At 46.6% G+C, this 14,335-nt stretch overlaps 1 protein-coding gene across 4 annotated transcripts in view; it reads left to right on the plus strand.

Annotated features, from left to right (window-relative positions):
- Window positions 1-14,335, plus strand: part of DEDD (death effector domain containing) — a 37,495-nt gene that overhangs the window by 19,938 nt on the left and 3,222 nt on the right. For 3 of the 4 annotated variants that reach the window (XM_090056423.1, XM_090056422.1, XM_090056421.1), the window contains 3 exons: window positions 2,759-3,158; window positions 9,001-9,108; window positions 12,866-13,012. In XM_090056423.1, the coding sequence (XP_089912549.1) occupies window positions 2,834-3,158; window positions 9,001-9,108; window positions 12,866-13,012 (580 nt within the window). In that variant the 5' untranslated portion in view covers window positions 2,759-2,833. The remainder of the gene's footprint in view (window positions 1-2,758; window positions 3,159-9,000; window positions 9,109-12,865; window positions 13,013-14,335) is intronic. The other variant, XM_090056424.1, reaches the window with a different exon arrangement.

The following is a 14,335-nucleotide window of genomic DNA, read 5'->3' on the forward strand; positions in this document are numbered from 1 at the left end:
AACAAATTCTACCATGATTTGGGAGGAAAGAGTTGCAAAGCAGCTCAGTTCATGCAGCCCTGAGAACCATGGGGGCTCCTGCCCCAAATCTTCACAGGGCATAGAGGGGAGCACAGTACCAGGAAGAACACAGCCATTTGGGGATGGTTTTACAGTGGTTGCTCAGACCCGACCTGGGTGCTAGTGACTGTCTTGCTTTACAGTGGGGATGCAGCTTTGGAGACCTCCAGATGAAATGTTGCTGCATGCAGTGAGAGAAACAGGAAGTCCCAAAGTAGGGCATTGGTGCTTGGAGAAAGTGCAGAAGTATGTTGACTTGCATGGCACTCTTCAGACATGGTGTGTGTGGTGGGAATTCTGCCCCTCCATAGCATCCCTGGAAGAAATGAATCCTCCTGTGGGATCATGACATAGTAGAGGGGCATCTTTTACACAATGAATGTGTGATGGTGTTAAAGCACAGCATGTAAATTCATTGGTCCCCGGCTGCTAAACAATTGGGCCTCACCATGGCTGAGCTATAGGGGCAGGAACAGAAGGACCAGGGGTGGAAGGTCTTTTATGTGTGGCTTTCATTAGTTGCATATGCTTTCTCCTACACATCCTGAAGCCACTCCCGCCCTTCCCCCTCCCACCCTTTTGAGCTTTATAATTAATTTTTAACCCAGTTACTGCACATAGGTGTAGTGAGACAAAGTTCCTTGGGTAAATGCGATATCTTTTATTAAACCAACTAAATAGAAAAATTATTCTTTGCAAGCTTTTTGGTCACAAACACCCTTCTGCAGGCATAGGAAGAGTCTGCTGGTGTTTGTGTGCTTTCCTGGGTCTAATACAAGCATAAGCCAATAATTCTCTGTAGCTTGTTTGGGAGAAACAAGACTTCCAAAAGGCCAGAAAGCTTTTCTTAACCTATAAAATGTTCCCCTGTTGACTTTTTACAGCATTGCTGTGTAGCAGCTGTGCGCTTTGATACACTACAGTTCCTGCTTCTGTCCCTGTGTGCGCTGTCTTGAAATTGTTCAAGAAGAAAAGCTGGTTTGGCAATACCTCTGTCTTGGACTAACTCTATAGTTGGGAGAGGGGTTAGACAAGCTTCCGGGTACAAAATGCCTTTCTTCAGGGCTGGAAAAGAAGCGGGTAAAGCCTAAGCTAAATACTAGGTAAAAGAATTACTGTTTAACCACAGATGTTAAAAATAACTGGTGTAAACAGTTGAGGCATGTGTATTTTTTTCAAAGCATAGCTACTCTGAAAGAAGTTGATCTCCAAAAGGGAGTAGGCAAAGCTAAAGCCTTGAAATGCTGCTGCTTAGTCATTTTGTAGAAGTGGGCAGAGATAGGCATATATGACCTGAAACGTACCTTCCTTTGATTACTTAAATATACTATAAATATCCATACTGATAGCTTCTGAACTTCCCATTTGGTATAAAAGCTATGTAAATGTAATTGGGTTAATTTTTAAAGTGTGCCAAACATTTGGAGCCAAAGAAGCTTTCATCTGTAGGAATCTTGCTTTAATTTTAGGACACTTGAGTTTTTGTGTTACCAGATACAGCAGGTATTTTACATACATTTTACTTCATTTCATACAGCCAGTATCAGATCACTTTAATCAGCTGTCATGCATCTGGCAGGATGACCAATTAGCAAGTGTGGTAAGAATTAAGCATTGTGTTGTGTAGAAACAGGAGAAAACTCCAGTCACCTGAAGCTCCATCCATGGCTCTGCTGTTGGGAGTTAGAATGGGGAGACTGTATCATGGTGGTTCTCAACCGGGGTGACACAGCAACCTACCAGGAGTGTTGCAACACTCGCTGCCTCAATCTTCAACCCTGCATCAAGGTGAAATTGCACCTTGCACTTCCATTTTCAGGAGACATGTCAGAGCCAAGCTGAGAAGTGGCTGCAGCGGAAATGCGCCTGCCTGAATTATGTTATGCCTTTGTGCCACCATGCTGCAGAACCCCCTTGGTTTCTTCCCTCCCAGGCATTGTGTCCTTTTGCTCCCCGCATACTGCATGTACAGCCTAGCACCTTGCCTTGCTGACTGGGCATCCCCAGACATTCTCCACTGGGGCCCTAGGGCTGGAGTTCAGGGGATTGTCCTGGGGTAGCTTAAGGGAAGAACTTGGTCCGGTGGTTCCTGATCCCCACCAGTGACCTGGAGTCACATGTAGGAAGTCTGCTGCTGCACTGGGAGCAAATGTGTGCTGGGCCAGGCAGAGCTAGGGGAGTGCTCCCTGCCAGCAGTCTGATGGGTGAATATAATATATTATAATTATATCACCAATTATTGGCATATGAATGAATAATAGAATGCTAATGTTTATTATAATTTCCATAATATATTGGCTCTCTTAAATGTGGTGCCAGTGACTTCTGCAAAGTCTTGGAGGGGGTTTCTTAAGTCTAAAAAGGTTGAGAACCCCCAGTGTATTGGGACTCCTGGATTCTGTTTCCAGTGCTGCCACAGACTTTTGTGGACTGCTTGAACACGTTTCACCTGTCTGAGCCAAAGTAAGCCTGTATTTAGATGTGGGGGGTGTAATCCTGACGGACTCTTGGATGAAAAGCGCCATCTAAGGGTAGAGTGCTACAGGTGCCCCAACGGCCAAAGGAGCGTCCAAGCACAAGCTGCTCCCGATAGAGGAAACTCCAGCCTCAATTTTCTTGAGATCCTTCTCCTACGAGGAGCTAGGGAACATACAGGAGAATTTCTGATTAAAGCCTATTGCTTCTCTTTCCCTTCTAGGGTTGGAGTGCTAAGAGCAGCCTCCCGTTCCTTTGGGAACTGGGTGGCACGCACGGACATCAGGCCCTGTGCAGGATGGCTGCCTTGAAACGGAATCGAGCCCAAGCTTGGCCAGAGGAGAGAGGGGACAGGGAGCATGGACTGTACAGCTTGCACCGCATGTTTGACATTGTGGGCACTCACCTGACCCACCGAGATGTGCGGGTGTTGTCCTTCCTCTTTGTGGATGTGATAGACGATTATGAGAGGGGCATGATCCGCAGTGGCCGGGACTTCTTGCTGGCTCTAGAAAGGCAGGGCCGCTGTGATGAGACCAACTTCCGCCAGGTGCTACAGCTGCTGAGGATTATTACGCGCCACGACTTGCTGCCCTACGTCACCTTGAAGAGGAGAAGGGCTGGTAAGTGTGACTAGCATCCCAGGCCCTTCTAAGTGCTCTGCTGAAACTATTTAACATATTGCAGGCAGCTTTTTAGGAGCGCTGCAGCTGCTACTTCGTGTTGACAAGAAGAGGGCTAACAAAAGCTTTTCCGTGGTTGTTCTGGTAACCGTGTGGGCAGCTCTGCATGTGCAGTGTCCAATGCAGGGGTGGAATTCAGTTCTCAGGGCTGTTTGGGTATGCCACGGGTGTCAGACTTGAATGGTTCCCCCAGGGCCGGGTCCAAACAATGAGGCTCCTTGATCGAGTGAGCTGCAGTGGCAAGGGGGTTAATGCAGCTGTCATTCGTCCCCTTGCTGCCAGCATATATCCTCAATGAGACTATTTACTTGGGAATTCAGTGGTGGGCCTCAGCCCCACATTCCTGGCCCTTCCAGGAGACCTGTGGGCTTAGTGAAACAAATCTGTGGGCAGGAACTTTGGCACCACTGGGGGATGCAACCCCCAAGAGGAAAGGGGCATGATGGGAAGCATTGAGGCTCGATGCTCAGGCTAGAAATTTGCAGAAACCAAGAGAAAGCAGAGACTTTTTTTTCTCTCTGCTGCTTTGCTTGCCAAGAAAAGCATCTTGTACTTCAGCAAAAGTTCCTGTCACTCTAAGAATGCACAAACTGACCCTCTTGACAGTCTGTCGAATCCTGAAGCCTGCTTATGGCGTTTCCTTAACAACAGAATACTATAGTTGGGTTTCTTTAGCCAAGACTTCATTGCTTCTACAAAATATGCTGCTGAACACTTGCTCTAGCAGTGGCTGTACTGATGGCCCCATCTTTGCCATGGGACTTATGGGCTCCACGGTCCTCTTTTTACAGAAAGTCAATTGAATGTAGTTGATTAGGGAAGGAGGGGGTGGAATAGGTTAAACTTGCTTTGAAGGTTTCTTGGTTTAGTGTCTTCACATCTTTTGCAGTCCACTCAAAATAGTATCACAGCTTCTAGTGTGCTGTCTGTACCTTGTGCCTTGCTGATGACTTGGTCTTCGCTCCAGTGGGAGGAAAAAAGCTTTGTAAAGTTTAATGTCTGTCCTTCTGGGAATGTCCATGGCATCAAGAGGCTGAGGAGCAGTTTGAACTAGATTGAGTAGGGCTCAGGATTTAGGAGTGTAGCTTTAAAAAGACGTTCAGATTCTCCTGGTCTCAAAAGGAAAAAGGAAGGCTAAGATTTGTCCTCCCATGAAGCTCATTAAACCCCATCCCCTTCAAAGAGTTGGATGACCTTTCTGCTCTACCACCCAACTGCCTTTCATACGCTGCATGCTCTGCAGCATGTGCTGTATTCTGCAGAGCCCCAGCCAGAGCAGGTTCATTGAATGTGGGACATAACAACCGTCTCTAGCGTCGCTGTTCGCTGAGTCTTGGACTCGTGGGGTGGCCCAGATCTGAAATGGGAACAGCCACTGCCTGGCAGACTCTCTTGGATTGCATATGCTCTGCCTTTGCTTCCACTACTCAGTCTAAGAAAAGTCTCCCAGGTTATTTAATTTGAGAAGTGCAAGAAGAAAACTTCCACGACTTGCAAGACGAGCGTAAGTAATAAATCTGAGCAAAACGTAAGTGTTTCAATAATAACATTTGAGCTCTGATAGCTGCATGGTTCTGTCCAAGTCCATTGCTCTTGGCATTCCTAAGGCATTCCTGAATAAAATTCCATGCTTCTAGCCAGGCTTCACAATTATGCCTTTGTATCACTGTAGACAGCAGCGACACATCCAGAGTTGGGTTCCCATAGCAGTGTGATAATCGCATGTGATATATCTCATCATGAACTAACAGTGCAAACATCTAGGCATGCAGCATCTTACTGTGGCTGAATCAATTGCCATAGAGAACCTCCAAGATGCGTACAGTTTGAAATCATTGATTATTTTAGAGTTAAAAGTAGTTTTAGGTTAATTCATATCCCTGACAATCTTTGCTGCATTTTGAGGCTTTACAATACCTTCCTGCTTTCTTTTTAAAGACTCTTCTCTTGTGGAAAACTGCAAGCAAGTAAAAGGGGAAAATGGAGAATTCAGTGTTTTGCATGTAGTTAACAAAGCACAGATTTTTTTTTTTTTTTTCCCCCCTTCAGCCTCATGTCTGTGTTGTTGGGTGTTAAAAGTAGGTAATAGAAACCAAATAAAAGACTTTACTTTCTTTTTAATGGTGTCACTTCTGAATTTTCTGTAATGTTTTGGAACAAGCAGGTTTAATATTTGAATGGTCTTTTTCTCTGCCTTCTGTCCCAAGGGTGGGTTCATTGATTTAAATAATTGAATTGAATTGTGTGGTGCTTTCTGTGTTCTAAAGGGAACGGTTGAATCACCATGGCTTTTATCTTAGTACTACTTCCTGCTACTCATATGTAGAGCGATAGTGTAGCCTTCTAAGTAGTCATAAAGATTAGTGTAAATCTGTTCAGACTCTATTTAATTTTTTATGATTATGCTTTTATTTCCTACGTGATTTTTTTTTTCTTGTGATTTTTGTTGAGCTGTCTTTGGATAGAAATTGGAATGCAGTTATAATAAGATATTATTTTAAAATAGTTAAGTAAAAATCTAATACTTAACATGCTTGACTTGAGGAAAAATAAATGAGGTTTGTTATTTTACATAAAAATTATGATTTATAGAGTTGCTAAAGGGAAATACCTTCTCTAAGTGACCCAAGTTACTTGTTTCTGGTCACCATGTCCTTGAAGGTTTTGGAGGTGGTAGAGCAAATATATGATTAAAAAATGAGGTGTGAGATGAGAGGAACCAAGCTTTCATGCTACTTCAACTCCCAGTTGATTATTTTTTTTTTCCCAACTTTAAATGACCTAGTTGACTAGCCTGAAATTAAGAAAATCATTTCTCTTCACCTGTAGGAGAGGCAACTGCTTCACAATCTAGTTATTTCTTCCATAAACTCTAGCTCTGGGTGCCAACTAGTGACTTCCTCCCATTTAGGGGTTGGCTGTTCTTTATAGCTTGCAGGCCTTCCACTTGAATATTTATTTGACTTACGATTTTAATTGGGCCTTTGCATATTTTTGTCATAACTATTTAATATTCATTTTTATTTTTAAAAGAACTTTAAATGATAAACATCCCAGGTATTTTTTCCCTTGGAAAAAAAATCATCTCTCCATACTGCCCTTTTCTCAGTACATCTTCCCTAGCTGTGCTCAGCAGTTGCACTTTGATCTTGCATGGTAATCGATTCTTGCCAGTTCCTTCAGGTCAAGTTTGAATCCAACTCAAATATATAATGCCTGCAATCACCATGTTTCTAATAGGCTTCAATTTCCTGCTGTATGAAAAGCATTAATAAGGTAAGATGAAAATGCAGGTTTAAATTCACAGGACTCTGCTGCCTTAGGAGCTGTATTGTGATAAAATAAAGAGATGCAGCTGGACAACGTTGTCCAGCAGTGTTGAAGAAGCTTTCAGTGGAAAGAGCTTAAAGTGACCTAAGTTTTCTGAAAACTTACTAACAGGTGCATGTTTAACTTATAAACCCGGTACAGACTGAGCCTTATGGAAAAAAGTTTCAGAATTACTGAGAATAGAAATCTTCTTCCCATGATGTTACCTGATAACATGGGCAAGTGCTATTTCTGGCCCCTGAGAATAGCCTCAGATGTTATGTTATGGTGGGGCTACAGTAACACATTTCTTTTAATTAAGCTTTTAATATTTAAGATACTGTGGACACTTGGTATTGGGAGCTTAAAAAGAGTGAATTGCCAATATGGTGTATTCTCACAGGTGAGTTAACCTGAATTCAAGGTGACTTTGAATTTTAAGACAAACTATAAATTTGTTTTGAATTTTCAGTGTCTAGAATCTAGTTATTACAGGTCCTCTTTAAATTTATGCCCCCCACCCTCCACTGCTGCAGTGGCATGGGGATAGGCAGCCTGCCCCATTGCCACCTGTACCATCCCCCCACCCTGCCCACTTACCTTTGCAGCTGCTCTGGCTGTCTCCCCGCAGGGCACAGGGCATCCAACCAGGCCAGTTAATAGTTGCCAGCTCTGGCTCCAGCCTAAGTTGGGATCAGAGCTGCAGCAGCTCCCAACACTGCTTCATGCACCCCCTCTCCATGGTGGCCCCCCTACTCTGTGCATCTTTCCCTGTGCTCCCCTTGCACTGTGTGTTCAGTCCCCATGCTCTCTACATGCTGCCCGTTCCCTGCAATCCCCCTTGCTGCACACATCTCTTCTCTCTACTTGCCCCAGCACCATGCACTGTTCCCCTTGTGCGCTTCCCCCCTGCACTTTGTGCCCCTGTCTCTGCGCTCCCCCTGCGCTGTGAGTCCCTTTCTCCTGCACTGCCCTGACTCACTGCATGCACCCCATCTGCTGCATGAGCCAACCTGGCTCTGGGGCTACTTGCCTGGCCCATACTGAAATCTAAGATGAGGCTGTTCCCCCCATACTGAATGTTTTATAGTCAAGTAATTATGGCATTAGGGGAAACAGCCTCATCTTATATTGTAACAAATAGGGTGTTACTGCATTCTGAATCTGTTCTCCAGTACAGTCAGCAGCACGTGCAGAAAATAAATGTAATGCCCAAGGAAAACATTTGTCGGCAATTTCATACAGGTGTAAAATTGGAACTGGGTGAGACCTGAGATTTGAATAGGGTGGAGGTTGCATCACTGGTGGAAGCCTTCCTGGGATGGTGGCCAACTGCATAGTGTATGAAGATACTTTTACTCAACACCTGGTAATGGTGGTTGGTCGTCTTGTGTTACGTGCCATGCATACATGTAACTTTGTAAGTGAAGACCGGCCAAATTTTTGACCTTCTGATTCCATTAGGCTGAGACTTTGCAAGTAACGGTGGTAACAAATCCAAACAGAAGCATTCATCATCATCATAAGAATTGCCATTTACTGGGTCAGACCATAGGTCCATCTTGCCTAGTCTCCAGTGTTGTGTAGTGGGAGAGAGCAGATACTGAGAGCGAACTGGGTATAACCAGAGTCTTTTTCCACTGTTGCTGTCTCAAGTGCAGCCTCCAGCAGTTAAGGTCTAGGAAGCTCTGATGCAGAGGCCGTGCCCCTCATTCCCATTCTCAATAGCTACTGACGCCCCTTTCCTCCAAGAACGTGTCCAGTCCCTCTTGGGATCTGGCTAATCTCTCTGCTTCGACCACATGTGGTGGCAACAAGTCCCACACTTTAATACCTTGCTGGGTGAAAAAGAGCTTCTGTTTTGTCAGTTTTAAACTTACTATCCCATAGTTTCATTTCGTGACCCATTAGAGAAGAAAAATGAATAGTTTTAAATGTGGCATTTTTCATGTGCAGTTACATTTTTGAAAACCGTTTCTACAGCTTTTTGTATATGAGTGGTGGCTGGTGTTTTCAGAACTTGGCTAAACTAATGAAGTTTGATCATATGTAAGATCATAACCCTCAGGGTAAGAAGAATCTATTTGCGACTGACACCTAAGACATGGACTTCCACAGGATCAAGGGTTTAATTAAAAACCATCTCACAACAACCTGCTGTTATGGCTGTGAAGAAAACTTTCCTGGTGTGCCACAGTGTGGTCCACTGCTGCCCTAACAATCCCTTGGGCAGCAGTGGAAGTGATGAGAATTGCCTGTTCCCGGCTGTAGTAGATCAGGAAAATAGTCAGGGCACTAGAGCTCTGAACTTCTTTGACCTTTCCTTTTGTCTTATAATACACATTGGCTCCTCCATAGGTCGGTGTCTGACTGTTCAAGCCTAGATGATGGTTCTCTTTAGGCCCTCCTTTAAGCGTCTTCCATATCAGTCATGGTCTCTGCCCTCCTTTTAAAAAAAGTCCCTCTCTTCCAGTGTGTCCAGACCTCGTAGACAAGTACCTAGAAGAGACATCCATTCGCTACGTGACGCCCCGAGCTCACAGTGATGCAGAGCATGGTCTTGGCCACCCTCACAAATCAGGTGAGCACCTGGTACTGTGCCTGAATCTCAAGGTGTGGATATTTAGTTCCTGGGTAATGTCCATGTAACTAATGGAACAGTCTTACTTTGCCTTTTTTTCTCCTTGTCCCTCTGCTATCGTCCCTCCCATTCTACAAAACTCTCCCGAAATCTACCTTGAGGGAGTCTGTGTGCTACAGTCATAGCTTAGCCAGCTGATAGCACTCAACAGAATTAAAACTCTGGGCAGCTGAAAGTGTTAGTGTTGTATCACGCTGTCCCCTGATGACTTCTGTGGTTCATTCCCTCTCAGCAAGTAATTACTGTGAGACTTATTTTTTTTCCTTGCTGATCATCAGTAAGTGAAATGACACTTGCTGTCTAACCCTCTCTGGAAATATCTATCAAAACAGGGAAGCTTTCTACCCTTCAGCTACTACATTGGCAGTTTACCTGCCATTTCTGTCTTCCCCTTGCCACTTCTACCACCCACAATTTCTCCTGGATCTCAGTTCTAGTTCTTAATGGCTTCTTTTCCAACATTTACTTCCTTCCTTGGTTAGAGGTTCTCTCTCTCTCTCTCTCTCTCTCTCTCTCTCTCTCGCTCGCTGAACCCCCAAAGGCAAAGTTGCATTTAGTGGACGTCTTAAGCCCGTTTCACCCAGTCTGTTTGATTAGAAGGTCGGGAGCCTTTTGTGCTGGGCCACCACAGACTGTTTTCCATGCATCTCAAATTAGGCATCTGGCCAGTGTTTGGGTTGGGCATTTGGACAAAGTTGGAAGCTATGGGAAATGAGAGGACTAGATGGTGCTTTCCATTTTTGAATTAATGGAACCCAATGCCCTAACAGTGGAGGCAAGGAGTGACAGTCCCAGCTGCTAGCTTAAGTATAATGCATGATCTCTGCCATGGTGCTTTAACCAAGAGTTGAGTCATTAGCCCTTTGATGCCTGGAATCAGAGTCCCAGCTTGTTGCTGCCTGCACTAATTCCAGAAAGCAGTCACGTTTCCTGTCCTGAATTGCCATCTGACCATTCTTCATGCCATTAAGTAAAGAAGAGTCTCAATCACCACATCATCTTTGACCCTACCATCAGTCAACCAGGATTTAACTGGCCGTGCTGTTATTGGGTACTTCTCAACCATTTTTGAACTGGACAGAGTCACCTGTGCCTCAGACCTTTACCAATGGGATCTTTTCAATGACAACAGATGGCCTTGGACAAGTTCAGACCACGTCCCACATTGTTGACTCATGTCCAGTTACTAGGCTACACGGTGGCCTTCAAGGTCTTCACTCTGGTGATTTAATATCACCTTAAGATGACTGAAACAATATGCCAAAATCGCATACGCTAAATACATAAATTGCTGTCTACTGTTGCAGTGAATGGATGAATAGCTCTTTCACTCCACACCTGTGTGGTGAATGAAATGTTGTCCCTCCCTTTACATTTCTTGTAAAACACTTGGAGTATGCTGTTTAAACATGTGCTGTGACCAGTGATGAGTGCCAGGTGCTTCAGAGCCTCCCATTGGAAAGAAGTGTTTTGTCAAAGCCTGAAGCGACGTTCCTGTTGCTGATGGCACGAAGAAAGCCTCCTATCAGCCCTTTCTCCCTTTGCTGCTCCAGCATTTGTCTTTTACGCACTGACACCTTCACGTGATGAGGGTAGTGAAGATCTACTTGACTTAGTCAAGCGATGTGTGTTTTATTTCTGACAGTCTTCCATGGGAGACACTGAGCAAGTTGTTTCACCTGTAAGCTCTGTGATACAGATATGACTCGCAGTAATGTTGCAACTGTTACAGGTTATACCTAGTTTTCATATGCTCTGGTTTAACCAGAAGTTGTGGGCAGGAATTACGGGGTAAAAATCTCTCTGGCTTATGTTGTGCCAAAGGGCAAGTTAGCGCGTGTAAAGTAGTAGCAGTAATTCCTGTGGGTTTGCCACTGTCCGATTCTTGCATTCCCAAACTGATTTTTTCCCCTTAAATAAGTTCCAGTGCAAATGTCTTCTACTAGCAAATCAGAAATGAACCTCTGTCCCCCCCCTTCAGTTGCTGGTAAGCTCCCTATCTGGTCTGCAGTCAGGCCCGTTCTTCGACAGTCTTGCCCAGCTCCTGTTCTGTATCCAAAACATAGCTGGCCCCAAACCAGCAGTCCAGCTTCCGACGGATGGACAGGCCCATGAATGTGTTCATCTTTTATTTAAACACAGCCACCATATTGATGTGTCGTTTGCTCCTTAATGTGCTACTTGAGCAACAAAAGTAGCTCAGTTTTCACATCGTCTTTTCGTGCCGTCAGACTTGGACAAGCTCCCTCCCCTTCAGAGTTTTTTATTCTTCCAGCTATAACCTGAAAGTAATTCATGGTTTCAGCCCTGTGTAGGAACAGGAGAGTAACTCCTGGAAGGTGTTTTGGATGCTGCTTTGTTGCTTTGCTTGAGCTTGCCACTGGAGGGCAGAAGCAACCAGGCTAATTGGGTTTCCAGAAGGCCTTGAATCCAGACAAGGCAGATTCAGCATAGACCCAGCTTCTGGGGTTGAATAAAGTCCCCACTGATGAGAAGTTGGAATGACACCTGCCTGGCTTTCCCTTGGAGGCTCTAGTCTGTTTTTATTTTTTTTTCCGAGTGCAGTACCAAAAATTAGGGACCTTAAGAGTAGTTTCTGTTCACTTCAGTGCATTTTCTCAGAATGTATGTAGGGGCCCTGCCTTGGGTGCTTAGAACAGCATTTGTGTAACTTCACTGTCTGGGAAGATCTCGTATCCATTTCCCCTTCTACTTCCCTGTGCATGGAGCAGCAGCAGTGGCTCTGGAGGTAGTCAGCCCACTAGCTGGGGCACCCTGCACTACCCCATGAATGTCTAGTGACTTTGCCCTGTCTGTCTTAGTACAAAGCAGCTGGTTACTGTGGTGGGTGCTGTCCCTCTCCGTACCAGGAACTCTCTTGCTGTTACCCTTGCTTATGCCTGCCTCTGCCACCTTGCCCATCTTATGCTGTTGTCTGGTCGGACTTGTAGGGTGGGGCCACGATTAGCTGTCCCATAAGGTGTGGCTCCTTTAAAACCATTTCCCCCACCAAGCCGTCTGAGGGGCTGTGCTTCTGGAACTGCCTGGCTTCTCAGGAGAGGGTAGGGATGACTTTTAACAGGAAGAGCGGGAGTGTTTAACAGCAGGGCATGGGTCAAAGCATGGTCCAGGTGACTCTTACCTACTTCCCCTCTTTCCCCCCCCATGCTTCAGAGTGAAGGCATCTTTCCTCCCTTCCTGTGCCCTGTTAGAGATATCGCACCCCTCCCAAGAGACGGCTGCATTTCGGCAGTGACTTTGGGCTGCACAAGCCCTAGTACCTTATTGTGAGGTACGCTGGCTCAGACATGGCCCAACCTGATCCTTGGCACAGTGGTGCCTGGTAAGAAGTTGCTGAGGAGAGGGTAAGAGAAGAGCAGCAAGAACTATCTCTGAGCTGGAGGAGCTGGGTTGTGGGAAAACTGACTGCAAATGCTGACCAGGTCCTGAAGCAGGAGTCAGCTGGCAGTTTTAGGGGTACCAGCAGGGGGAGGGGAGCTGCATGCAGTACTGCCAGGGAGGTGGTAACAAGTAACAATGGAGCATCTTCAACTCCCCCCAGGCCCTGCTCAGGGAGGGCTCTTGCATGGCTAGGGAGGAAGAATGTGGGGCTCAGTCGAGCCTTTTCTATCCTTCTAGCATGTGATGCCATTCCCTGGGCCCTGTATAACCCCTGTGCCCTCTTCCTCTGCCCTAGTGCCTCCCCATCACCCTGTGGTCTGCTGCTCCTCGGCGGGACCTCAGATCTGTACCAAGAGGCCTGGCCGTGGGAGAGCTCTTCTCAGTAGTCAGCGGAAGAGGAGGAAGTCGGTGACTCCAGATCCCAAGGAGAAACAGACTTGTGGTAAGAGCCTCTGAGGACGCTGTCTCTGCCATTGTGGGCCTAGAGTGTATGCTGAGGTGCTGTCTCTCCAGGACCTGATCTCTGTTTGATAAAGCCAGTTTGCTTGGGCTGGCAGATGGTCTGATCATTCATTTGACTGGCACCTGAGCAGAGTTCTGCAGGGCAGGGAGCAAGAGGGGCACCTGCATGGCAGAAAACTAAGCTCTGTGCTGAGGCTGGGAGCAGCTTGGGATGTTTCCAGGCAGTGGCATGAAAAACCCACAGGCACAGCAGCAGGCTTAACTGCTGTGCTCCCCTTTCACGTGTCACAGGATCCTGGGATGGCACAGACTCCTTTAGAGAGGCGCTCTGAAGCCCCACTCCTGTGAAAGAAGGCAAGCAGTGGTGCCTCCGTATGCCAGGCAGCCAGTGCCTGCCTTGTGTCCCACTAGGTCTGGGAGTATGTGGGAAGTGGGGAAATAAGTGAACTGAAAAGTACAGTACCCCCCACCCCCAGCTCCTATGCTTGTGGAGGTGGTGGAAGGGGCTGTAGCGAACCTGGAGGAGAAGCTGCAGCAGCCAGAACCCTGCTGACCCCTCAGGTAAATATGGGACAGGCAAACGGTGGAAAGAGCAGGACACAGCCCTGCTGTTCCCCTCCTTGTACCTGCTGCAGGGCAGCTGCCTCCTTCAGGGGTCTGATGACCCACCCCCGAGCTAACCAGTCTGTCCCACCGAGCAGCTCCTTCCAGCACTTGGCCACTCCTTGCCGTGCATTCGTGGGTGCCCTGCCACCCATGAGATCCTTCCTTTTAAACGTGCTACGTGGTGAAGTAAGGTCCATAGGACAGAGATGCTCACACTTGGCCTTATGGGTTGGATGAGTGATGCAGGGCCCTGCTGGGGGGCCAGATAGGGTGGGGTGGAGTTTGGCCCTGCATGCTGGGATCTCCTTCTCAAGAGATTTGGTAGAAGAGGAACAGTGGCACCCCTGTCCCCACTACCAAATATGTGGATCCAAAGGGAGGCTTCAGAGCTTGGATGGCACAGTGCCATGGGCTGAATCTGGCTGGAGGTTTAGCAGCCCTGCCGTAAGGAGATGCATTAATCTTTAAATGGGGTGCCACTGAATGCCACACTGTGCGGCTCCCTTGCAAAGGCTGCACAAGAGAGGAGACGTTCAGTATCCAAGCTTCGCCACAGCTGTCCAGTCTATTTCCGCATGTGCAGCTTGGGTGGGCAGGACGGTGGCTCAGAGGCTGCGTTTTCCTCCACACACAGGTAGGAGGGAGAAGCTAGTTGAGTCTTGTGCTGTTTGACAAGGGGTGAAGCAGCTTATTACTG

Source organism: Crocodylus siamensis, chromosome 6, assembly GCF_052110815.1.
Source record: "Crocodylus siamensis isolate JL-2025a chromosome 6, ASM5211081v1, whole genome shotgun sequence".
Taxonomy (NCBI): domain Eukaryota; kingdom Metazoa; phylum Chordata; order Crocodylia; family Crocodylidae; genus Crocodylus; species Crocodylus siamensis.